The sequence below is a fragment of the Gambusia affinis genome, linkage group LG15 (assembly GCF_019740435.1).
Source record: "Gambusia affinis linkage group LG15, SWU_Gaff_1.0, whole genome shotgun sequence".
NCBI lineage: Eukaryota > Metazoa > Chordata > Actinopteri > Cyprinodontiformes > Poeciliidae > Gambusia > Gambusia affinis.
The window spans coordinates 1,202,673-1,229,815 of NC_057882.1; the positions used below are offsets into that span (position 1 = coordinate 1,202,673).

The 27,143-nt window shown below is 36.7% G+C and overlaps 1 protein-coding gene and 2 long non-coding RNA genes across 6 annotated transcripts; 2 read left to right on the plus strand and 1 right to left on the minus strand.

The window, feature by feature from the left end:
• The first annotated feature begins 4,246 nt into the window (after positions 1-4,246).
• Positions 4,247-9,772, plus strand: LOC122845364. Its single transcript, XR_006373019.1, has 2 exons — positions 4,247-4,622; positions 9,564-9,772. It is a non-coding gene; the product is annotated as an uncharacterized LOC122845364 (long non-coding RNA).
• On the minus strand, positions 4,737-26,835 carry st6gal1 (ST6 beta-galactosamide alpha-2,6-sialyltranferase 1). 4 transcript variants are annotated; one of them, XM_044141598.1, is made up of 9 exons: positions 26,532-26,835; positions 22,938-23,023; positions 18,343-18,549; positions 17,818-18,186; positions 17,468-17,735; positions 14,552-14,649; positions 12,213-12,314; positions 11,779-11,953; positions 4,737-10,974 (listed from the first exon to the last, which is right to left on the minus strand). In XM_044141598.1, exons 2-9 carry the CDS (start codon positions 22,947-22,949, stop codon positions 10,709-10,711), a joined length of 1,497 nt encoding a protein of 498 aa, XP_043997533.1. In that variant the 5' UTR covers positions 22,950-23,023; positions 26,532-26,835; the 3' UTR covers positions 4,737-10,708. The 4 variants fall into 4 exon arrangements, with proteins under 4 accessions (XP_043997533.1, XP_043997536.1, XP_043997534.1 ...); XM_044141601.1 differs by lacking the exons at positions 22,938-23,023; positions 26,532-26,835 and adding an exon at positions 19,706-20,111; XM_044141599.1 differs by lacking the exons at positions 22,938-23,023; positions 26,532-26,835 and adding an exon at positions 19,599-19,699.
• Positions 16,802-17,575, plus strand: LOC122845363. The gene is made up of 3 exons (XR_006373018.1): positions 16,802-16,935; positions 17,373-17,411; positions 17,484-17,575. It is a non-coding gene; the product is annotated as an uncharacterized LOC122845363 (long non-coding RNA).
• Positions 26,836-27,143: the final 308 nt, after the last annotated feature.

A 27,143-nucleotide genomic window follows, 5' to 3' on the forward strand; every position in this document is an offset into this window, starting at 1 on the left:
TAAAGGCAACCAATTAATTTCTTCCTTTTGAATTACCAGTTTCCTCTGGACCTGCTCCTGAAAATTACACAAATGAGCTCCAGCTGACGGATATCCATAAATGGCTGTCAAACTTTCGTTCCATTTGTTTGTCAGGGGAAAGGGAAATTTGGTTCATAGTTTATTTTTACCATTTATTTAATGTTTCTTCTTTTTGAAAGTTAGTTCAGTTCTGATATTTATTTAATTTACAGATTTAGTAATATTCTGACCAGTATTTTTTAGTTTCTTGTGTGTTTAATTACCCCCTTGTGTGTTAGTGGTCTGATCAGCCACTATTCTAAGTTCCCCTCATGTCTTGTTTGGGAGGTCAGTTTGTGACCTCCCAAACTGAGGTCAACATACTTTGTTATGTTGAGCACAGTTTGGGCCCAATTTATCATTTTTGAATTATTTTTGGACTTTTTTTTGTAATAAATTAAGACTATATTTTGGAATTCTTCAATGTCTCTCTGGCCCAGGACCAAAGAGCAAAGGATCAAATCCCCTACTCTAACATCTCACCATAGCTCTCTAACCATACAACCAGACAGAGATTCAAAGTGGAGCAGCAAAAGCAAACCAGGTGGATTAGCAGTATTTGCTAACTACTGATGGTGTCATACAGGACATGATATTGTAAAATATTGTTTCTACTGCTTGACAACTGAGCTGTTAGCATCCCATGACTGTCATAAGACTGTTAGGCAGGAACAGTCTTCACTTAGATGCTTTGTCAGAATTGTTGCCAAATTAGCATGTTTAGACAAGCTAGAAGTAATCCAATGTCAGGCTCTCCAAACCTGAGGGAGCTTACTTTTATGAAATAAGCAGTATTTCTAAATTAATTTTTGAGTATATCCCAGTTTGTTTCAATGAAACATAGCGCTAAAACCCAATTTTAATGCTATATTTCTATATAGCACTATATTTTAGTCCTTCAACTTTTTGAGAAAAAAATATTGTTCTTCATTGCTGCCTAAAATGTAATGTCAGGGATGACAGTTTAATATATCAAATTGCTTCATAAAAATAATGTATAAAACCTATACCTCCAAAAACGTTTAGTTTCATGGCAGAAAATGACAAAACACCTGAACAAGTATGACTTTTTTGGTCTCATCTAAACTTTGATTTAGGTGAGACGTTTGACCATATTCCACAGTTTCCTGTCTGAAGAACAGCTAACACAGCACATAAGTAGTAACACATCATACTAACTGTAAAACACGGTAGTGGAAGAGTTAGGATTTAATCTCATTTTGTAGCTGAAGGAATTACAGTAATTACTCACCTTCACAAAACACTTAAGCCCAGGATTTTAGAATTCAGATTAAAGTGGTTGTTTATCTGAGCTCCCATGTGAGTCTCATTTCCAACTTGTGTAAGTGGGAGTCAGCCACTCAACACCATTTGTGATGGAGAAATATAAAAACGTTTGCGAGACCAAACTATGAAAAATACAGCTGGACTGGTGAGGTATAGCAATAATCAATTACCAATATGAGATGTGTTTGTCGTGTGGCAAAATTCCTTCTTCTGTGGAAGTTTAATATTTGAAAACTGAACGAATTTGTTAAACCCTTTAGAATGGGGGCTATTTACCTCTCATTTCCGGACAACACTGTTGTGACCCTGAAGAGTTTACCTCAATGCCTCTTGTTTTCATTCAGTTATGTCATCTTGATTTGAAATTCACAAATGGCCAGAAGAAGAAGAGGGCTTGTCTTTCTGGGTGCAAATGTATGTAGATCTTTATAAATGCAGATCTTTATAAATCGAAGCAGATTAGGGAGATGATAGATTATTAGTAAAGATCTTGCTGGATGAGGGTGTACATTGAGATCTTCCTTAACTCCATCAATAACTACCTGATCTCATTGAACAGAGTAAAATCTATGTGTTTATGTTATTTGGTTTTTACTCCAACGTACATTATATATAAGTTATTTGAGTTTGGGGATATGGATCTCTGTGGAATCAAATTTGCAAATAATCAAATGGCTTGACTTGCTGATCTGGTTATTCAGCCTGAGGCCAGATTTCCAGGCTACAAGTCACACAGATACAGACAGAAAACCATGCCCAGTGAAACAAAACAATAAAGTTACAGAAATTAACATCTTTGGAAAGTAATTTTTTATATCACATGATTTTCTGGTGTGTTGGAATTTCAGAATGTTCTACAAAATTAATAACATAATGCAAACTAGATTTCTTGTTGCTTCTTCTGTATCAGTCTGAAAGTCTAAAGCCATGTTATGAAGTAGACAGAGACTAGAACTTACCAGTTATGTCCAAAGGGAGAGGTTTATCCTTAGACCCAGATGGTTTGGGTTTCTTCTGCAAGCCACACCTGATCCAAGCAGACTCCTGTATGCAGCAGCTTTATATCAGACTCACATCAGTCTGCTTTCTGTTCTGTTTTCTTTACAGCACTCTGCCTTTCCTGTAAAATGTGGCCAGCAGTCCCCTCACAGCATATCACCTGAGCGCTTCACCTGCTGGAAATTCTGTGGGTGTGAACAAAGACAACATCAGTAATGCAAATAAAATTCATTCATGGCCACACCAGTCCAGGTGGGTTGTGCTTTCATTCCTCCTTTACCTACCTGCTGCTGGTTGATGACACAGGGATCGTGTTTCTCTGCTGATGAGTAAATTATACATGTCACCTCCTCGGGTCAGAGTCGTCCTGTTGCTCATCTGTTGGAGTTTGGCTGTAAACTGATAAAAAATATGGACATCGTATCTGAGGCAATAATGCACTGTCCATGGGTCCTCTATGGTCCTGCACACTTGATTTTTTTTTGTTTTGTTTTTTTTTTTGCTTCTTTTAATGGAAGTGTATTGTGTTCTGTATAGTGAGGCGTTAAGTTTTTTGTGCTTACTTGTCCTGGAACAAAGGATGAAATTTAACTATTGTGCCAAGTCCTGCATATTTACACTGCCACAAATTGTGGTGATGTTGATTAATGGGCACTGTCCTAATTAAATTAAGTTAAACATTTATAAATAAATGATTTATTAGCAATGAAGAACCAGTCAGCACCTAATGAATCAAATAAGTCTGTTTCTGACTTGGTTCAGTTTTGGTTTATTTCTGACTTCATGTTGTTTTATGCCCATTTTTGTCATGGATTCCTGCCACTAATGTCCTCACTAGGTTTTGCTATATCCCAACATTGCCTTCCTAAACAGATACAGCTAACAGACACTGACTCCCTCCACAAAGAAGGTGAGCAACAAAAGGCCATTGATAAAGAAGTTGGCTATAAAAGGGACAATACTATATAAAATTGACCTTTTTGAGCTTTACATCATCCTATAATGTTATTCCGTCTTCAAAAGATTCCACCTCACAGAACACTCTGCCCCTGTAACTCCCTCACTCAGCACCTTCAGACTAGCCAGCTGCAATAGGAAGACACCTGGTGGAGCTCATTATATATACTTCTCAGTGCAATGCTGATAAAAACTTTGTTAAAGGGTTAATAGAGCAGTGATGCTGTAATGACTTCATTAGGGAAGAATTCCTGAAAGAGCAGGAGATTTTAAACAAATTTCAAAGCATTAATTTACAAAGTAAAATTTTTTAAAAGTCATTTCTGATATATATTTTTATAACAATTGGTGAAAACATAGTTACTTGATTGTGCTCTAAAATGGCACTACATGCCTGGAAAATACATAATACTGACCCTATTGTTACAACTGAATTACACTTCCTTCCTTTCCTTCCTGTGCTGTAAAAAAGAAAATGTGAAATATTTTTTCTTGTTAAATGTTCTGTTTTTCAACATTAAAACTAAATCTGATTTCGCCCCTTTCTCTGTGCACCTGTATTTTCACTCCCCTCTTTTCTAGATTCTGGTAGTATGCTTTAAGAATGTTTAGCACATTTTTCTATTTCAGCTAAATTTATCTTTTGCTTGCTTCTCTTTTTCTGCAGCACCTTTAGTTTGGCTTTGGTTGGCAGAAGTCCTCCAGGTGTTGGAGAAAAAAACATATTTAGAGCTCAAAGCAGTTGTGAGTGTTCTCGAGTTTAAAAGCAAACCTTTTCAGGCAGGTGTAAGTTCTGTTACTAACACTGTTTATACAAAAAATGGCTTCATGCTAAAAAAAATAAAAAAATAAAAAAAAATAAAAAACCCAGCTCCAAGAAACAGCCCTATTTGGTCTAGATGTGAACCAGTCATGGAATCACTGATGCCCTCTTGTGGCATGAGTGCATAAAATGGTAAATATGAAAATCTAATTAAAAAACGTCCAAAAAGTTCCAAAATATTCTCTTAGGTTGTCATTAAGATACTTAGACAGCATAAGTTGCTCATAAATCTCTGCTGGACCATCACAGAAGTGAAAATTATCTTTGCAGAAGACACTGCTTACACTATGAATAATCATTGATGACCTTGTTGCCTCTTTCCTTTCCAGCTTCAGTTTTGTTGAAAGATGCTGGATACTCACCCATTTGATCCATGTCCATCTGTCATGCCTCAGAGCCTAAAGAAATGGGCTGTGGTCAGCATTTGGCTTCTTTGCACACAAAGCTTGAAGCAGCAAGATTCTCATAGAAATTCTTGATCTATATCCGTCAGCAGGTGAGTTGAATTTTTTCCTTGACTGGTATTAATGATATTCTGGCCTGCTGAGGGAGAACTATGCAAATGCATTGATAATTACAATCTAGTAAAAATGTACAACTGAACTCAGGCTTTGATTTCAAGCAGTCTATATTTACACTTCAGAAAAAAAAAAAAGAACAGAATCAGGTGCCGGAAACTACTTTTTGCAGATCTGTCATCAAAAACAGCAAAATGAGGTTAAAAAATGTTTGTGACAATGTTCTTCAATGCTAAACATAAATCAATTGTATTTTATATTTTACTTTGCAACTTGGTAGCAAGAGGACACAGAAGAGGAAAAACACATAAAAAACACTTAAATATGTCCAACCAAGCCTCTCAGAATCTCAAAGTATAAAGTCAGAGTAGAAATGAATGTACATCGGTTAGTTGAAACAACAAAATCTTCTGACACATGTTAACTAAAGACATTAGTGCAACTGCATAGGAAATGTTTTTAATTTTACCAACAAAAAGATCTATGTATTGGGTAAAAACAAAAATAACACAAAAATTTAAGCCAGCATTCTCTTAGCTGATAGTTCATGAAAAAAACTACATAGTTTTTTTTAAACGTAACATTTTGTTGCAGAAATCAGTAGTTTTATAAACCAACAACAATGCAGCATGTCAATCAGACTGCAGTAGCAGCTACATGGCTAGGCAGAGTTCACTGGGGAGGCAGCTTCTGCTACAATTAATAGTGCATTCCAGTTGGACTCAAAGGTTGGTATTTCCAAATTCCAAGTTATAAATACAGAAAAAAGATCAACTTGAGCGCTCTGTAAAGTCATACTACTAACTTGGACAGTTGAAGGTTAATCACCAGCGAAGTTGACTGCTTATATTCAACATAGTAGTATTTGCACTTTTGATGATCTACAGATAAACATGTTTCTACATAGGTTAAATGGGAAAAACACAAGAAAATGTATTGTATAATTCTTAGCAAAATCTCCCAGGTCTTTCATTTGTAACTGAAGAAGACAATTATAATTCCCAGGTCCAGTTATAAACTTCTGAGGTTAACGGTATGCACTCTAATTGCATGCTATTCTTTTGCATTTGGAAACCATTTATAGACCAAACATTTAATTAAAGTTATTTATTAAATTTATACATGCTACACTGGTGATACCCGAATTTTAAGGAAGAGACCCAGACTGTTGATTCAATCAACATTAAGTAGGTAAAATAAACAAAGGAACCACAGTGCAAATGTGATCAATGATAAATATAATTTCTGTCTAATTTAACTTATTTTTTCATTTTAACAGATATAGTATTAAATGAAATGTTCTTAACCTAACCTGTCAGGAACCACTGTGCTACAGGGTCTGAATATAAAAGATGGTACATCAGCAATGGGGGTCCTATGTTCATGTTTGCACAACAGCATGAAAAGTTCTAAATAAGGTTAGGGCCAGCTGCGTGGTCTGCTATGATACTGTGAATTAGTAGCACAAAGTTAATCTGTTTAATATTATACAGGAAAGAAATGAAATATCAGCCAGACTTAACATATCTTTACCACTACTACTTTTAATCTCCTTAGTCCAATAATGATGGACTCTTTATTAAAGGAAGACCATTTCCAGCCATACTTTTATTGGTTTCCATTCACAATATGGTGGTCGACCCACCATCTTGTTTCTACTAAGTAACAAAAGAATCATCAGTGGTGCACACTATGAGACGCTTCAAAAAATTTACCAGTCAGATACTGGTGAAAGTATTGGGGGGTGGGTTTCAAGGACTCCAGTGAGAAACTCAGTCATTTTGTATTTCAGTGTAAAACTGAAATACAAAATGACTTTTGATGTGAGATGTGTAAAGATGTATTTTTAGGATAAAAATATCCTAAAAAGTAGCCAGAAGAAAATGGCTACTTTCTCAGAACAATTGTGTGTTTGCCTTGAGTTTGAGCCTCACTTTGCAGTCCAGTTAAGTAGACATGCTGTTTAAAGTTCAAGGAGCTCTGTGCAGGTTCTTACTGTCAGTTTTCATGGCAACAAGAAAAAAAAAAAAGAGCTGCATAAGCTGCCATGCTGTAACATGCTTTTCCTTGTAAAAAAAACAACCTCCGAGAAACGTTTTACACATTCCACATGCACAGAAGGTGAAAGTACAACTGGGTGGCTGTTCACAGTAAAACATAGCCAGGTTAACAGAAATTTTAGTTCCCAGCGAAAAGCTGCAATAGTTATTGTGATTTCTACAAACTAAAGCAGAGGTATGCTATGAATGCTCACACATGCACAAAAAAATGTAAACAGCAGATTTGCTAAATACTTAGGAATGCCTCTCAGAGACAGAAAGGTAAGAATATAATGCGACCAGTCTAAACTGGTCTGAAGTTAAGGGTCAGACGTTTTTAGACCTTAGTTCCTGTGCTGCAAATGTGACACTTCACTGTTCTATCACTACAGGAGTGGAAACTTTCACATTTACACACATTTATCTTCATTGCAGCTTCATCTCTAGGCGGTCTAATAAGCTTACAAATTAGGAAATTGTGACCTTAAGGACACAATTTGTTGCGCCAATCAGTGCTGGCTTACTGGCTAAAATGATCTTAAAGAATGTATAAAATACTAATCCAATTTTTATGAAAAGCTAAACTTACTATGGTTGTAGTAAGCTTAAAGAAAGTAAGCAGGAAGCCTGTACATCTGCAAACATCCAAAATTCTATTCGGCATTAAACAAAATCTTGTGTGCCATCGTTTGGCTTTTAACTTAATTTTTTTATACCATCAATGTAATACACCTTGTATACACTAAGGCCTAAAAGAATCATTCATAAATGAAATTCAGGCATTTTCTGTAAAACAACCCTTTTTGAAACTTAAACTCCCTTTTTCTTTGCATAGCCAAGAATCAGACACTTTCCTCCCTGTTCTTCTAGCTCCATAGGGTGCAAGAATACTTAAAAAGAATAAGGGCAAGCAGTTTGTTACAGGACTGTAAAACTGGTACATTTTAAATGCTTATAAACATGCATGGTGCTGAAGTCTTTCTTCCTAACCAGACTCACAATCTCATACTCCATGTTTAGACAACAAATGTATCCCAAGAAACAAAGAGATGGATGCCACAAGAGATTTGCGTAGTAAGTTATTTTTGGGTATAGCTGCTATATGTTCTGGATGCTACCATGACGCAGATAAAGATGCTATTTTAGTATAACTTAAGTTTGGTCTTTTACCAATCATTAGATGGTAGCACTGGATAGAGCAGTGTGAATACTGTGGATTTACTTCAGAAAGCAGACATGTGTATGCTCTGCACTTCCTCCTGGTTTAGTCCTCTTAGCTGGGCAGGAACACACACTCATCTGAGTTGTGCACCAAGTCGATAATGCTGGTTGAAAGTCTGAAGTTAGTTTTTTAATGCAAAACATAATTGTCTCACTGTCCAATATAAATGCTATGGTATCCCCTCCAAATCGTACCATTGACAGATCGTACCATTGACAGTCTGGGATTCGAAAAACAGAAGCATCTTGCTGAGTTCCATAGGTATTTTTCAAATGGATTTTTTGGAGATTGTATGCCAACAATACTTAAAACTGCTTTAAAAACAAAACCATTAAGAATCCAACTAGACTCAAACTTAGCTTTTGTTAAATTAGTTTCAGTTGTTTACCTTTTTTTTTTTTTTAAATGAAGTATTTTTAATACTAAGTTATTTTTACCTTTTCCAATTGAACAATGATTCACCACATCCCCTAAAAATGTGTAATTTACATCGGTTATTCTGCTTTACATTGGTTATTCGGATTTACGTTGCTGAATATATCTGCAAAACGGCAATTGGCAATTTTTCTACATGCTCTTAAAGAGGCAGTATTGTGTTTCCTAGCCACACATGGTTATTTTGTAGCACATTTGAGTAATTATTGACTTTAGTTCATTCATTATAACAATGTTATATGTATCAAATATAATTTAAAATTAATTTGACTTTGTAATTTAACGCCTTGAAATTGGGCCTCTCTCTCTCTCTCCAAACTCCTGCTGTGACACGCCGGCTTCAGGAAGAAGGAACCCTTCTTCTCTATCAAGCCTTTAACAGCATTTTTACAGGCATTGCACTAAGAAGTAGTTTGTATAATGAGCTCAGCTGATGTGAAGTTCCACTAAGTGCTTTAAAGTTGCTGCTGGCTGGTCTGAAGGAGCTGAATGTAGGAGTCAAAGGGGAGGGCTTCTCTGAGATGGGAGCTGGAAAATTGCAGCTCTGAAGAGGAACCTCTTCCTCAGCCCACCCAACCATTTTGCACAGCTGAATAGTTGCCAAGGGAGATTCAATGATTTCTCAAACATGCATGGAAAAAATAAATAAATAAATCAAAGCAACACTAACTTCTATTCTGAGGGCAATAGAATTTTTCAGTGTTTTTCAGAGATAATGAACTTTTATTTGCAGTCAGTTAACAGGCCACATTCTACATTTTTATTCCGTCACTTGGACAGTGGGACTCCCTGAGCCTTGGCAAGAAGGGCAGTTAAACTCCCCAAACAATAATGCCCAAGAGATAAATGAGCAATGAAACAATAATAAAGCTCAAGAAAGTTACATGTACATGTGTAAAATTAGCTGTAAACTGAGCCGAGTGATGGCACCCAGTCAGATGTTGACTGTCATGATTTCAGTCCTTGATTGGGCTGATTGCTCTTTGCCCTCACCTGCACTGAGCTGGTCCCTATTTAAACAGCTGCTCTTCACCAGCTCAGTGTGAGATCATCTGTTGCCGCTGTCACAGCTTTCAAGCTTTGTCTCATGTTCCACAGAGTTTTCTGATTTTCTGATCCTGCCTGTTTTTGACCACAGATCTTTGCCTAATCCTTTTGCTGTTGGAAGTCTTGTTGCTGAACCCTGCCTGCCTCTGACCCTGCCTCCTGCCTTCTGGTTACAGGATTTTCATTGCGTAAGAACCTCCCATGCATGACCCTGGACCGTTTCTCGACTCAGCTTCTGGATGGTGGATTTTGTCCCTGTCTTCTGGTTGTCCTCTGAGCTCCCCGGCTGGACGCCTGACCCCTGTGGATCCCCCATCCCTGACCCACCGTTGTGACCACACGCTTCTACACCATTATTTTTGTAAATAAACTTTTGGTGACTCATCATCTTGTCTTGGCTGCGTTTTGGGTTCTGGCTGAGTTTGCTTTTACGTTACAGTTGACACTTTGCCTTTTTTAACTTCAGAAATGCTCAAATTAACCGAAAAACAAAAATTAGTCCTTTTGTTTTAAACAAAAGCAGCTGACACAGAAGAAATCGGAAAGGTCAGATAAAACTAATATAATTTTATAGGTATGAACAGAACTTGGAAGTTTATATTTGTGTGTAGCATTTTGTTTAGGAGACAAGTCATATTTCAATTTTATCCTAAATTGATCTATTTTCCATTAAGGTTCATGCTTGTGGAAAATAAGCAACTTCAAAGAAAAGAGGGTCAGGTAGTTACAGGAAACGAACATCTGGCTTAAAACGACAATTAGTCAAGTGAAGACTAACTTGCTAATTTCTGAGAATGTTTTAACCCAGGTTAGTCAAAAACTGGACCAAATGTAGTTACCATTTAAAAAGTAGAAACTAAATCAGGTTGAGCTTAGAGGATCAAGTTTGATTTTTGTTATTCACGACCCTTTGCTTTGGAGGTAGGTTTTATGTTCTCCATAAAAATGGACTTATTACATGGTATATCATTTTAGTTTTTAGGACACAGTGTCCAATTTCTTTACAGACAAAAATCCTGATTTTAGAGTGAAAGAATTTGCAGGTACTTTTTAAAATAATTTGATATCTCTATATGTTTAGCTAATGTTTCTTAGTACTATAAAGGATTCTCAAATTTTGTAAAACAGCAGTAAGGAATGTGCAGAGGTTTAGGTTTTGATTCTTAGTTTGGAACAGATTACTTACATATAAATGCTAGTGCTAGATTTTATCATCTTACACCAGTGTTTTCTGTGTGATCGTCATTTAATATCAACATAAAGAAAAGCAGCAAATATGAGGTTGACATGCGTCCATCCTCACTTGTCATGCACGTTTCACTCAGTGCTCCTGCACCGCTTCTGCTGTGCAATTCATGGCACTGAACCCAGGCAGCGTGACGCGCCCGTGGTTGTAGATGTCCCGATTGGAGCCCTGGTTCATGCGCTTGACCAGGTTCTTCTCGTACAGCAGTGGGTGGTAAGCCCCGAATGTGCAGGCGGCATCATAGAAACGCTGATAGTAGTGACAGAGTGGCGTCTTCCGGCGAGACGGCAGAAACTCGTAGACGTGCACCACCTCACACAGTGACATCATCAGGATGGTGCCTGCACAGACAAAAGGAGATTTCTCTTGGAACTTGAGAAAATGTACATCAAAAATGGCCTAAGAAAGGGTCACGAGGGCTTAGGTGACCAAGATGTTTGTGAGGGATGAAATGCTAGTCACTGTGGTGCTGATTTGACTTCCAACTTTCCCAGATCTCAAGCCAATAGAGAAAATGTTTATAATGCAAGCAAATGTGACCGAAATCAGATTTTTTCTTTTTGCTCAAATGCAACTCAGACTCAATTCTGATCTTTTCACCCCATGAGACATGGATCATAGTTCTGCACCAGAAGAAGCCAGACCAGATGTAAACAATGACAGTTGTAAAATTACTAATGAGGACTGTTCAACTGAGGTGCATTACATGATAATGCCACCATTCTTGGTTCTGACTACACATCCCAACAAACCACTTTACAGAAGTTGGACGCAATGCTCCTCTAGACACCAAGTCCATTAGTTGTGCTCTTTTCATTAGTTTCATTGGTAATCACTGACCCATCACAACTGAACTAGAACTGAAAAGATTGTTTTGTTACTATTATGATTCCTGACCTTGCTTGTGCCCTCACAGAAACCGCAAGAAATGAAACTAAATAGACTCCAGTATTATATCGAAATGGTCATTAGCCCAGACTTAGACTCTCAAAAATGGTCACTTTTAGAGCTAGAGATTCTGTTTGCATGTTGAGGTTTCATACCACATTTATTTGTGATGAGGAAGTTATTTTTATCTAACATGTCAGAATCAAAGTGGACAGAACATAAGCAGGAAATGGCAAGACAGCTGGTGGTTCCCATACCAAGCAGACCAGAGGAGGGTGGGTTCTTCTGTATAGGTTCAGCCATGTTGTCCTGAATCCGCTGCCACAGCTGCCACTCAAAGCGAGGATGCAGGATGTAGAAGGGCTGCTGCGGGTGAAGCCTCCTATATCTCTGATACTGATTGAAGATGGGATAATCTGTGTGGTTGTACCACTGCAGGAGGGAGGAACAGTACATGGAGAAAAGTTTAGACAGATTCTGCCAGATTTTCTTATTCAAACCACTCCTTCTTATTCAAAACTTTTCTTCGTGTCAGCATGTAACATGTTAATTTAAACTGTTAATCATGAAATAAACAAATAATAAAAAGTAAAACTGCCAGAGGAAACAACTACAGGCCGGATGTCAATAAGGGTTAAATGAAAAGGAGAATGAAGAGAAAACTGACAAAACTTTTTTTTTTTTAAATCACCTGACTGAGGTTGGAAGAAAAAGGGGCAGGGTCCCAGGCCACCAGAACACCTGAGCTGTACAGAGAACTGGACAGGAAGCGATGGTCATCAGATGCCATCACCTGGAAGACACAAACTTTGCTAAAATCCTCTTCACTTCCTGCTGAGGGCAGAGGCTTTTTCTACCACAAAATAAGTGAACGTATTTTGACTTATAAATAAAATAAGTTTATTTATTTTATTTATAAAATTTATTTATGAAATAAATAAAATAAATAAGTTTTAAAATAAATAGGTTTGTGCAAAGTGCAAACAAACTTCACCTAAATGAGTAATATCAGCATGTTCAAGATGGTACTACAAACTACACCGAGACCTCCAATACAGTAAGAAAAGATTCACCTCTTTCCAGTTAAAAAAATACAAATGATAAAGATGTCCACATGCTACAGTGAAAACAATTGTGAAATCAAATAGACATTAAAAAGTGAGGGATGAATCAGGAATAAAATATTTTTATTAAACTGGCTAATTTAGTGTTTTAAGATTTCATAACATTGTTAACCTGAACGCTGACATTGGTTCTTGTTGCAACTCCATAGGTACAGTAAATTATTTAATTGATATATATTTCATAGATCAACAGAAAGCCATGAATATTTTTTATGTCGAAGGGCAACGAAGTCAGATTTAAAGAAATAGTAATAAACAAGTCTTCTTCCCACTCCTTTGAGAGTGAAGTGAGTTTCTTCTTTATCTCTAAATACTGAGGCTTATAAGAAGGAACTGGATGATTAGACAATGTCTTGTCCGTGCTGTTTGTATGTATTTTTTCTTTGTTCCTTTTTCACCCAGTAAGGAGTACAATATGCATTTTCTTTTATATAGCTTGCAATCTCTCTCGGCTAAGTTTTTTTTTTTGCTTTATGCAAGTTTATTTCATGAGTACTCAGATTTAAAAAAAAAGTTATTTGCGTAATTATCACAATGTGATAATTATTTTTGTTGTGCAATTGCCATTTCTGTCCTTTCACAAATAAAAAGTTGGCAAAAATAAACACTCAGCACAAACTGTGGGTCATGATTGTCAAACATTGTGCCATATAACATATAACACCTTTAAGTTTGGTTGTAACTTGACAAAAGGTTTAAGCTGTGTGACAAAAATAAATATGAATTTAATTTTGAGTTCCTCTTTATTTAAATCATCAGATGCAAAGAAATCTGTTTCTATTTACTATAATCTCTTTGTATGAAAAAATTTGATTTTCTGTGATGGAAAAATAAATATTAAAGACTTGGGGAAAACAAAATGTTTTTGTGCTTTAGTGAACAAAACAGGAAATGCAAATATTTACACGCATGCACAAGCCCATAACCCATATGTGATTATATGTAAAGTAAAACTTGCAGCTGTTTCACTGTAACCATAAAGTTTTACTGTTTGAGAGGATTCATGCACCTAAGCTTTTTCTTGTGTCAGCTAAAAATACTCAAGGCGAGATCCTCTCTGCAGTTTAACGCCCACAAACCAAACACCTACACGAGTCTCTTCAAACCCAAAAGTCCAAACGTTTTAAAAAAACAACAGCAGCTCATTTATGCTGTATTAGGTTAAAATTTTGTGCTCTTATGCTGATCAAGTAAACAGAGGAAGTATCTGAATGCTCCTATAGGAACCAGTCAGATTTATGAGTTGTAATATTATCTGAGGTCTTCTGTGACCAACATACAGAAAGAGGAACAATGGGGCAATATTTCTGTTTTTGCAGATAAAATTTTTGGAAAATAGGGATTTTATTACTTCTTTTTGGCTGTGACTATATGTCAGAGTATTAATATCTCCCCAAATAAATACTGCTCTTGAAAAACAACCATTTGTAATACAATTCTTTAGGGCATCAGTCATATAAAGAAATGTGATCTGTGTAACTAAATTGCACACATATTTTTAAATCTATTAATACTCATCGAACAAGAAGTCAATAAAATAGTACAGTAACAATCCAGACAGTTTTGGGGTGTTTTGAACGTCAATTGGAATTTATCGTTACAATAACAACTAAATTCTTTTAAGAAATTTATCACAATAAATGAATCAATGGATAGGTGGAATCTTTTACAGCGTCACCTTGCCTCATGACTCAATGTAGGCAACAAAAATTCTTTGCATTCAGTCTGCATCTAATCTGAAACTGAAGATACAAAGGCTGAAACATGTCTGGATAAATATTTTGGCTATGACCAGTTTTTGCACCGAGTGTGAATACGTTCAGCCGCAGATTTACTATAATTGAAAGTAATGAAGTAGTAAACATGGGCACATCTTTCATGTACCGGCCACCATTTGGAGGCTTACCTGTGAGTTAATGAGACGGACAGTTGTTTTGGAGCCAACATCATTCTCAAAGCCGCTGGTGGGAGCGGCGTTGAACCGTAGTACCGCGTCATGAGTGTCTGGGGTTTAATCACAACAGACAGTTTCAGAGGAAGTAAACTTCAGGAGTTAGTGATGCAACACATTAATTTTGTATTCAGATATAGCAAAAACAGGAACCACAATGTGGTTTCATGTCACACAATGTCTTGTGATTCTTCAGAAAGAGTCAACATGTAGCCATTTTGTCTGAGCAAACATTTATGTTGCTGGTTCGGACAGTGGAGCAAAAGGTGGCTATGCAGTGTATGCAACGCCTAGGGGCGCTGCACTAGAGGGGGCGCAAAAAACGATGAGGGGGATTTTTTTTCTAGTCAGCATTTTAAGTACTGTTTCCTCCCCTCCTGCCAGCCGCTCTTCCCTCCCATACAGGTAGCGCTGAGGCAAGTTTTTTTTCTTTTAAATTTGTGGTAATGCCTCAACAACAGGGAGCTAAAGATGGGGCGCAGAAAAAACTCTGGGGCACAAAACACAAAACTGAAGAGGGGGAAGGATAAAGATGTTGGAGAGACGAAGAAAAGCTTTTCAAAGTGGTTGAAAGACAATATGTAAGTAATGTCAGTGCATCAACAAGAGAGTTGTAAATATTCAGGTTGTTGTGTCTTTACTCCAACATAGTATATTTAAATAAAGGATTCAACTCGGTGTTAAGGAAAAGAACGTGACTTTTTGTCTCACGGGTTACATATAAATGCGCTGGTGGATAACCTCGAGCTAAGCTAGGGGAGTGGTTTTGCTCGAGTAAATAGTTCCACTTTATATACTACATATGCTACATTTATATGCTACATAACTAAAGTAACATATAACATTGCCAATGCATTAAACACAATTTGTTATCCAGGTGACAAATACTGGAACTTTTTATTATTATAGTCCATAAGTGAAACTCATAAATTAAATTAACCAAATTAATTTTGCAAAGTTTACCAATTCTAAATTTTTTGTCTAAGCATATAAGCAGTATTTAAAAAGAACTTATATTGTATAAACAATAATATTACTTATTAATTTGGTGCTAAGAAATGAGCGTTTTTTTCTTTTTCTGGTAATAAGCTGTCACGAAGCATAAATCAGATTTTTACTTTTGTATTCAATTTCTGTGTACCATTAATGGTATAAAAAACATTTTCACTTTTCTCCAAAATTCACCAACTTGACAATTCTTAAGTAGAATGAGATGAGTAGTATTTTAAAAGAGCAGAGGAAATCTTATGTTCTTTGAACAATAACAATATTTGTTGTTAAGCTGTTGCTAAGAGATGACAGCGATTTCTGGTAACCAAGGGCCACAATGTAAACATTAGATATTTTAGTTTTTCAATGTTTACCAACTCTAAATCTGTTGTCTAAGTATATAAGCAGCATTTAAAAATAACTTATATTCTATAAACAATAATATTACTAATTAATTTGGTGCTAAGAAATGAGCGTTTTTTTCTTTTTCTGGTAAACTGCCACAAAGTATAAATCAGATTTTTACTTTTGTGTTCAATGTCTGTGTACCATTAATGGTAAATAAAACATGTTCACTTTTCTCCAAAATTCACCAACTTGACAATTCTTAAGTAGAATGAGATGAGTAGTATTTTAAAAGAGCAGAGGAAACCTTATGTTTTTTGAACAATAACAATATCTGTTGTTAAGCTGTTGCTAAGAGATGACAGCATTTTCTGGTAACCAAGGGCCACAATGTAAACATTACATATTTTAGTTTTTCAAAGTTTACCAACTCTAAATTTGTTTTGTAAGCATATAAGCAATATTTAAAAATAACTTATATTTTATAAACAATAATATTACTTATGAATTTGGTGCTAAGAAATGAGCGTTTTTTTCTTTTTCTGGTAATATGCTGTCACGAAGCATAAATCAGATTTTTACTTTTATGTTCAATTACTGTTTTATAGTATATCTACCATCAATGATAAAAAAAACAAAACTAACTAACTTTTCTGTAAAATTCACCAAAGTGACGATTCTTAAGTATTATAAGATACGTAGTATTTCAAAAGTGCAGAAGAAATCTTATGTTTTTTGAACAATAACAATACTTGTTGTTAAGCAGTTGCTAAGAGATGACAGTATTTTCTGGTAACCAAGGGCCACAATGTAAACATTAGATATTTTAGTTTTTCAAAGTTTACCAACTCTAAATTTGTTGTCTAAGCACATAAGCAGTATTTCAAAATAACTTATATTTTCTAAACAATAATATAACTTGTATTAGAGATTCTTCTGAGTTATTGCAAATGAAATTCGAGGATTCCTAAAACATGCATGAAAGAATCAAATCAACACTCTGGGTATGTTTTTGATGAATAATATAACATAATATACACCTTAAAGTAGGTTTAGCATAACAATCCCGTTCTAAATTCATTTTAATGAAAGCTGCAACAATGGCAATCATGTAGTTTCTATTTCAGAATCAATCCTTGGTGGTTTCTGAGTTGCTCTGCAACACAAACTTTGTTCATCTGAGTGGAACTGTTTGGGCAGGGTGCTTTTAACTTTGACACAACAGTTCATCAAACAAGAAAAAAAATAAAAACATGCTTTAAAAACCCCAACAGAGACCAACTGGAAACCATGTCAATGTATATACTGGACATAATGTAGACATTTTTCTCAGTAGGCTTTAGAGGTCTGAATATTCAAGCCTTAGGAAATGGACCAGAACTCTGTGTAATTTTTTGATTCAATAGTTTTAAATGAATTGGGTTCTTTCTTCTTTCAACAGTGGAGCACCCGGTTCAGCTGCTGCCTGGAAGACACGTTGGTAATCCTAATTTCAGGTTAGAATTTTCAATTTGTTGTTACAATGAGACAGCTCACCAATCTCCTTGCCTAGTCCGGAGTTACGAAGCGACCCTGCAGACGACACCACTGCACAGCTTTTGTATGGCCCGAGGTCAGAGGTCAGCTGTTGTGAGGGTAGCAGCAGGGGAGCCCAGGCCAATGCAGGGAAAGGCTGATGATCAGAAGTCAAAGTGGTGACCTCTACCTTCTCCTTGAGCTGGCAGAGCAGCTCCCTGCCGCTTAGTTTTGGCCGGTTGGAGGTGCCACCAGGTCCGGACACCTTTACGCCGTATTTATTCATCGCCTGGTAGAACATCCACAAATTATTGCAAGCAATCGCAAAGAAATAAGTTCATCTGATAAGTGTAGAGGCAGCATTAACTCACCTGATAGTTCTGCACCACCTTCTTCAGCCTGTTTCCCAGCATGCTGCTGGACATCTCGTCATTCCACACATCCCCTAAAATCCCTTTAGAACCAAAGAATTCAGAGTCGCCCGATTTGCCGCTTAGCTCTCCTTTACGGCGGCCTACAAATAGAGTCTCCAGTGCCCGTGTGAAAGGGCCTGGCAGCAGGTGAGAGAAAAAACCTGAGGACTCTTTCATTTTTGCTGCTCGTTTCGGAGGAGACTCCCAGTCCTCGTTGGTGTGGTTGGATGAAGACAAGACAGGGATTGGGCGATGAGGGTCACCTGCAATTATACCCGGGTGCTTCTGAGGGTCTGCGTAGATTGATTTTGCTCCGCCTCGCAGCACCTGAGCAGGTCACAGTAATGAGGACAAACTTCAAGCAAATAAAGGTAGTTTATCCAAAAATACTTGATTATTTGTAAGTTTTTCCTCAGAGTTTTTATTATATTCCATGGAGACATGGAGCTTTAATATCAGCGAGAATAAAGAATGGCAACAAACCTTGACGACTGAGTGTGTACGAGGCTGAGCCCTGGTACGTGCCCTCACTCCAAAGATGGCGTCTGTGACAGGCACACTGTTTTCAGCACACAGGGCATAAAGAAGAGCCATGGAGATGCAGAAGAAGGTCATGCAGATGGCTCCACGGCGAGCGCGACGCCTCAGACGCCACAGCAAGCTGACCCTGTCCATCGCTGCTCCGGGAATCTAAACAACAAATATCACTTAACAGAAAGTAAATTGTATGAAGAGAAACTACATTTTTTGTAAGAGAATTTTTCATAAAGGATATGCCCATAAAAACAACAAAGAAATTTCTTTTACATCACATTTGAATAATATCAACACCAACTGACAACATTTCTTGTTTCAGATATTTTTTCCCAATTCCAATTGTTCTAGAAATTGGTTAAAAAGACTTTAGAGACTTAAAAAAAACTAAAATTGAACCATTACATAAATAAAATGAATGTTGCAGTTTTGAATAACCATTAAAAATTTCAAATTGTGGCACAGGAGCTAGCTGAAAGACGGGGAGAAGGCGGCACAAGGAAGCTAAGAAAATATCCTGGAAAATACAAAGGGGAGAAACGCCAGTGAGCTGAAAGTACTTCTAATACTAAAGAAACTCTAAGACTAAATAAAACCTAATAAACTGCAAGAGAAAAAGAGCCGAGGGAAAGAATAAACAATCCCAAACAGAAACAAAGCTTTCTGAAGCATTTAAAGCTTGTATCAAAAAAGTTCATGACTCAAAGCTTCTCAACTCAATACTCTATAGTGACATTTGATGGTCAAAAATGTAAAATCGGCTTAAATATGAAATTTAAGATGAAATGATTCATTTTGATTGACAGTCGGAGTAAACAAATAGATTCTATTTAATGATCATATGATGGAAAATAAAATGTTATGCATATTTTTTAATAAATAATGTTGATACCGTTTTCTAAATATAGAATAAAAATAAAAATTAATGCATCAATTTCATTATAGCTCGGTACTTTGCATGTGCCTTTGTGGCTGACAAATTAATAGGGATGTAATAGCTCTATGTTATATTCCAACTTGCTGTAAATACAGCAAGTAAAATATTCTTTTACTTTTATAGTAAAAGAATAACAAACACTGGATATAAACAGTGTTTATATGACATTGTTTATATCCAGTGTCATATAAACATGTAAAAACATGTAAAAACTCTCATTATTTGTCTGCTCGTGGCTACCTAATTTAAAAAGAGGTTTTTTACAGACCACCATGGCAATGTATTCAGAAGTTTCTTTTGCATGTTGTTCCAGTGAAGGGTCTCTCTGAAAGTGGAAAATATGGTTTATATGCTGTGAAGTCTCTAAAGTCTCACAGGAAATCTTGCTGGGTTGTGGACAGCATTTAAAAACAAGAAAGACTCGACTTGTTCCTCTTGGCTGATCAACTCTATTCTCCGTTTCCGTGGTAACACTGTTGGTTCTTGGCTATACTACATAGATTTGGTTAGCCACTCTTAGTTTCGTCTTTGACTGAGCTGCCTCGTGATTAATTGTTTTCTATTCAGAACACTGTTCATTGAAAACACAATCAGGCTACTATTATAGCAACACCTCCCCATAGAGACTCTCCAGTAATGCCCATTAGGGAGGGAACCATGGGACACAGGAACAACATGCTGAAGGTGTGTTTCTCAACCTTTTTTGGGTCAGCGCCCCCTATCCATTATCTAGGTCCCTCACCACCCCCATCAAAGAATTTGTAGGCTACTTTGGACTGAATAGTATTATATTCTTAATACTACTATCACTATTGTTGATGTTTTGATTTTTATGGTTATTTATGTATTTATCATAAAAAAATATTTACCAGAGAACAAAAAAGCCATGTGATTAGAAATTATTTTTACAGGCATCTATAAAAAATACAATTGACATTCAACTTAAAATTGGTAGACCTAACAGCAGCCAATCAGAGTGGAAAACATATTCTTGTTCTGTGCCATTTTAGTTGTTAAATCTTTCTCAAAATGACCAGATAAAAGATGTACAACAATGCCAGTTTAAAGTTTAAACTATTTTCAAAAAGACAGTGCTCTGCAACATTAAAACATGGGTAGAACTGCAACTATACAATTAGAACTTCTTCTCTACAGTGTTTCTGTCAGCTTCTGGTGGGGCAGCCCTGTGCTGCCTTCAGGACAATGAGAGATCAAAGTATCATTCATAAAATTTCACCCACACAGCATTTACTGTGCAAACCAGTGCTTTCATTGGAAAAACAAAAATTCCAGATTCCTTTCAATGCCATACAAATATGGGACAAAAACATGGATTATATATTTTTATAAACTTTATTGATTTATAGATTAATAGTTTTACTGAACAGAAATTTCAAAGACCAAAGCAGGCTCTTAATGAAATCCTAATGAGTCAGATTGAAAGTGTTATTGTTATGAAGTGCGGTGTGAGGTGGTGAGGCAGATGCTGAGGATCCAGGTAGATGTAAGAAAATGATGATTTCTTGTATATAATAAAGCACAAAAGTCCAACAACCAGGCAGCACGGCAGAGCAGAAAGCCAGCGCTCAGCACTGGTAGCAACTGGAGGCAACGAATGGACAAACAACTAATCTTTGATTAGTATTATCCTCTCTTGGTTTATTGTTATGTCCTCTTTAGTTTCTTTCCTGTTGCTAGTTTTATTTTATCGTTTGTATTGACGCTCACTACCAGTAACCTTCACTCATCATCACGCCATTCACCTGCTGCGCCACTTAATCGTCATGTGTTCCACCTGATTTACCACTCATATTGATTTTTCACTATTCACTGCCAGATTCTCTGATCCTGAGTCACATTTAGTCCATTGCTCCGTTCCTGTTTCAGAGTTTTGCGCATCGTTTCTTTCTTTCTTTTTTTTTTTTTTACACCCTATGAAACTGTGAAACTGGAGTTCAACAGGATACAGGATGATTTAAATGAACCTGGTTAATATGTGAACATTTCCAGCACAGGATTTCATGAAGTTAAATATTTCAACTGTTACTTGAAATTGTAGTTAAATGATGCGTTTAACTATGATCTACACTAAATTGCTCTGCAAATGTAGCCTTATTCTCCTGAATGTGCTTATTACTCAAACAGTAAACTGTGATAGTTTCAGATACTGTGATTTTTGCTTCAGCAAATAAAGTATTAAGACAAATATTTATGTCTATAGGTTAGCTACAAACAGTGATATGTTTCAATTGTATTTTTTCATATTATAAGAGTTTTTTGGCCAATTTTTAAAAGCCTGATTAATTTGTTAAAAATCAATTTTGATTTTTAACAGTACCAACTTTTTTTTTCTGAAAAGTCACTAAATATCACATTCAGAATGTTGCAGCTGAAGCCATAATAAAACCGTGAAAAGAATAGAATATAAAAATAATAAGACGACAACCATGACATAAATTATTAAGAGTAAAGTAAAAAATAATAATTCAAATATGTGACATAGAGAAAATTTAAAAACACATTTAAGTGTCGTCAAAGAGTAAGGGAGGAGCTGTACAATTCAACTGCCACAGATAGAAATCGCTTTCTGTGGTACAATTTAGAAGAATCAGTCTTCCACTAAATCAACATGATATTTATTTGCTAAGTTAGCAACAGTGGCGTGACTGTTAACTGTATATGTGCAGATGTGACCTGGTAGGTGGGTCTCTCAGTCTTCTCTCACAACAGAGCAGAAGAAGACTGTGGCTGACTTTCAGACCTTTGCAGAGGTAGATAAGATTAGTGGATAAGATAGGGTTCTCAAAGTCAAGGAAACTGAGGCTGATTTATCAGTGTAACCCCACTTAAAATTTTGATTGTGGCTTACAGCAGGAGAAAAGTTAGAAATCAGTTTCTTGGAAAATGACAATATTGCTGAAGACCAATAAAATACAGTATATGAAATGGCTGAATCATTGCAGAATTGTTGGCTCTAGTGTTGCTCCTATTCCTATTAACAATACTCCATAAAGTCTTTATTAGATTTAAGTCAGACCCATTTGCTGGTCATCCAGTCACATTGACACCATTGTCATGACAGTATGGCCAGGTACCAAGTCCTGCTGGAAAATATCACTTTAATTTCCATAAACTTATCAACAGGCGGAAGCATCAAGTGTTTGGATGCTGCCTTGTTCCCGAGCTGTTAAAACCCAGAGGACTGAGACACAAATCATCAATGTCTGAGAAAGGTTCCCAATAGAGTTCTACTAAAATAGATTCTGTACCTCTCCACTCTTCTCTCCTTGTTGATAATAAAGCAAGCAAACAAAATAAAGGGTCTATTCTTTAGCTCCTCTTGACTTCTGTAACATACTGTACATAAAATGAAATAATTTGTCTATTTTCCGCACTCTTCCATTTAAACTTGAGTGATTCATACAACCACATGTATGCAGAGCAAAGAAACAAGCTGACATCTGTAGCATCTGCTACTGCAGTGAATCAGCCAGATCTTCATCCACATTGAACCAGCTAAGCTTTCACACAATCCATTAATGAAAACCATCTTCATCTTAAACACTAGTGTGATTATTTTAAATGTTCAAAGAGGCAAAGGTTTTACCTTGTAGCCCATGGTGTATTTGAGCGAACGCTGTATTGTTGTTGCTTAGAAACACACTGCAGCCTTCAGGTCTTGCCTCATCTTCTCTGCAGATGGAAAAAAGCACAAAAAAACAGTTTTGTTATACAAATGTTTTGGGGGGATTGGAAATAACAAGGCTATTTATGCTGAGAAAATGGTATTGGTGAATATCTATCTCTAAACCTCCTAACAGTAAATTAAAGTTTTACTTAGGATAGCAGAATATTTAAAGAAACCCTTGTGATGGTGATATCTGGTGCAACAAATCCCTATTTAAGTATTTCTTCTCTTCTATGTTTCCATCACTCTGTGACAATTAACATTTTGGGCAAAGACATTTGTGTCCCTCTCTGTGGGACTGTGGGAGGAAGTCAGAGTACCCGGAGAGAACCCACTCATGCACAGGGAGAACAAACTCCATGCAGAAAGACCCGGGGGTGGGGAATCAACCTTCTTGCTGCAAGGCAATAGTGCTACACACAGTTCAGCCCACAGTTCAATCTATTATATGAAAATAAGGATTATGGATACCAACATATCCCTAAACCTTTGTTTTGCATTATGGTTTAATGCCATTTTTTCTTTCTTGCTCTCGGTGAAGGCAGACACTTTTTCCTCTGTTCCCTCCCTGCCCATGCCTGCCCTGCTTGCTCTGTTTTTGTCCTGTCTTTTTCTCAGTAGAGCCCTCTTGTCCTGTGGGAACACACCCGGCGGGATTACCCCTGGATTTTTCCTAACAGGATTTCTGGCTTATTGACAAATCTGTGTCGGACTTGGCCAAACTAGTGAACATTCAGACTGTTGGTGTGGACAGAGACGCAAGATGGATGTGAGTTTTGCTGAGACTTGCAGCCCAGCTGAGGACTCCAAAACTCACCAATAGAATCAAATCGATCTTGGAGAAGTTGCTAGTTTCAGCTCAGTGGAACGGCCACACTAATTTCGATAATTGGGGACCGAGCTGTATCGGAGAGACTTTAGGAAAGATTGAAATTTATAATCTACCCGACCTAGGACATCCTGTATCTGAATTGGCTTTCCCGTGATGTCTTGGAAGGGCTGCATATTTCCAATCTCCTTGACGATATCTAAACCAGGGGTCACCAACACAGTGCCCGCGGGCACCCGGTCGTCCGAGGGGACCCGGTCGCCCGAAATAAAAATGTGAGACATTTTTATTTCGACATCTGCTGGTATAAGCCAACAGGTGACCTGTCAGCTTTTAAGTTCGCAAAACCACAAAAAAAGCTAAACCGGCGACCCCCCCAAAACCGTGCACACTGTAAAGCAGATTTTTAGTACCGCAGAGCAAGTTCTAAAAATAGCCATTGTCATTAGGGAGCACTGCCAAAGAAATGATTTAATTTAATCTTTTTACATTGAATTAATAACATTTGTTTGTACTTAGATTTTAAAAAAAAAGTAAATTATAAACATTTTTAAAAATAAATTGCTTTATGCCTAAAACTCTTTTCTATAGTTAAAATTCAGAACTGCGTAGACGCCTGCAGGGTTTTATCAGAGAGCAGCCGACGCCTGCAGCTGTACAGCTGCACCCACTCTGCCTACCTTAAGATTTTCCTTGAAGTAAAAAAAAAATAATAATAATTTCTCAAATTTTTATTACCGAACCCTCTTTATAATTAAAAAAATTGTGGCGAGAAAAAAGATCTTATGTGTCAAAACATCTTGTACATAGCACACGTCTGAGTCTGCGGGTGTCAAAGAGCACACCAAAGCTCAAATCTTATTGGTCAGTTTGCTTTTGTTTATTTGGCAGCTTGGTGCATTTTCTGTAAGCTAAAAAGGAATGAGCAGAGTTTGAACCTCCGGTAGTTCTAAGAGCGCTTTGGATCCCGGTGGAGAATTTTACCGTGTGCAGTTCTGGCGGGTTGTCAGTTTATGCATTATGGAAAATAATGAACTTTATCACAATATGCTAATATTTTGAGAAGTACCTGTATATGAGTATGCTGCCTGATCATATTAATGTTAGGGACTACTCCCAATAGTTATCAGGATAAGAACGAACTTAACCAAACCAGAAAAACTACCTTAGCAACTACTTGTTTGACTCTTATTCCCCCAACCCAAAAAAGGAATTAGACCATAGGATACTTATTTTTACTTATCTACCAACCCTGAATAGAAGAATCTAGTTTATCTAATTTATATACTTTGGATCAACATTATTAGTCTACTTTTTAGACTGCTGTTCTTCCAACCCATAAATGGAATTAGACCAGAGGATTCTTAGCAACCCTGAACAGGAGCACCTAGTTTACATACTATAGATCAACATTATATTATTTTTCTTCTTTTGCTCTTTCCTTTGGTTTGTTATTTTGTTTGTATTTACTTTTAATTCCTGTAAAGCATTTTGTATTGCCTTGTTGCAGAAAATGTGCTATATAAATAAAATTAACTTTACCTTTAAACATCCAGCAAGAACGGCAATGGAAGGATTTAGACAAAAGACCATTCACTTATTATAATGGTCCAGGACTTAGTTTAAATCTACATCTAATTGAGAGTCTGTAGCTAAACTTGAAAGATGATAATAGTCAATAGTATTTATCTTATGGTTCATCGTTTACTGTGAAAAATGTCTTACTATGATGAGAATTTTGATTTATTGTTGTCTAGATAAATTTTGAAACAACAATATTTAATGATGTTAAATACAAAATAAAACTGACTGTATTTTTGGACATTTTTTTTTTTTATTGTCTTCTCTGCTATTTTTTTCCCACAAGAACGTGAATAAATTTCAGTAAATTCAAAAACATATTTAAATGTAGTTACTGTTTGCAGTTTATTGATATGAATCTCACTTCTTTAAGTAGGTGCTTTCCTGAAGAAGCCTGGATGAAATATATTCAGGTCTGTGGTTGAAACAAAAGGAGAAAAGGAGAAAACCACTGAAAGAGACATAAATCCCTGACAACCAGCACTCGTTTATGATGCAATAAAGTTTACTCTAAAATATTTCAGTTTAGTATGTGAACTATGATTGCTGAAGTATCTACAAGAATGCATGTGAAGTCTTAATGCCCATTTTTTCCAGAGAGTGAAAACTGGGCATTAATGTATAAATATAAGTAGTCAACAATACTGATGATGCAGTTCACCACCATTCAGAATAGTCAGATTAAATTAAAAAAGTGAGCAAATCAGATAACTGCTAACTGTTCAGATTATGTTTTACAAACCTGGAGGTAAAGGAAAATACGATCTTATTATTGGGATTCATAATACATTCAGAATAGGTCATTTCCTTTCATCTATTTTTTCTATGCAAAATATGACATACTTCAAGATTGAAGGGTTCTTGTGGGCAATTTCATCTACAAAGATGTGAATTAAATTGCGGACGAGGACACAGTAAAGGATTTACTGAGGTAGTAGGATGGATAAGAAATTATATCTAGGCAACAGTGATATGGTAATAATTAGGACAATTTTTACATGCAGTAAAACAAGCTTTAGATATTAAATCTAAATACACAAGGAGACAGACAAATCATGAGTATCAGTATCATTCTATTAGAGGTTGTGTTATTTTTCGCTGACCCAGGTTAAGAGATGCTCGTCCGTTATGCCGCGCGGTCCTTTTGATTTATTGACGCCACGGGACCGAGCAGGTCGTTGTTGTTGTCGCCGCCGCCGCCATGTTCCCGCTGAATGTCCTGACCTGCCGCCTCGCTGTCCGGGCGTGCTATCCGAGTTCTCCCTCGGTGTCCGGTGTTGGCATTTAGAGGAACGAGGCCGAGGGAACGTCGGGTTCTTATCCTCCAAGCTTTCAGTATTACCGCACTGCCTGCTGCTACTGCAGGACAGAGTGGCAAGCAGAAGCAAGGAGTGAGTCTGTTTCCCAGGGGATTTTCAGAATAAAATTATTTTTGGCAATTATTCTCAGTCAGCACCCTTAAAGAGTCAGGCTAATGAAAATTGTTTTTATAAAAAATGAAAATCTAAACTATTCATTAATTTTAAGGATGAACAGAAAAACAATTACCATTCAACATATTTGTGTAACAGCAGCAACAGTTATCACAGAGCATCTGCTCCATCTGCCTCCATTGTTGTGTCTTTGGGCAAGAAACTTCCCTCACCTCTCTTGCTGGTGGTGGCCAGAGGGCCCAGTGCTGCCCGTGCATGGCATTGATCCATCAGACCACTCCA

What these genes read in the sequence shown, in the direction of transcription:
- st6gal1 (XM_044141598.1), bottom strand. An exon ending in TCCGTCTCATTAACTCACAG is followed by an intron (nt 12,315 to 14,551) that starts GTAAGCCTCCAA and finishes TGTGTCTTCCAG; the next exon opens with GTGATGGCATCTGATGACCA. An exon ending in TTTCTTCCAACCTCAGTCAG is followed by an intron (nt 11,954 to 12,212) that starts GTGATTTAAAAA and finishes TCCCTCCTGCAG; the next exon opens with TGGTACAACCACACAGATTA.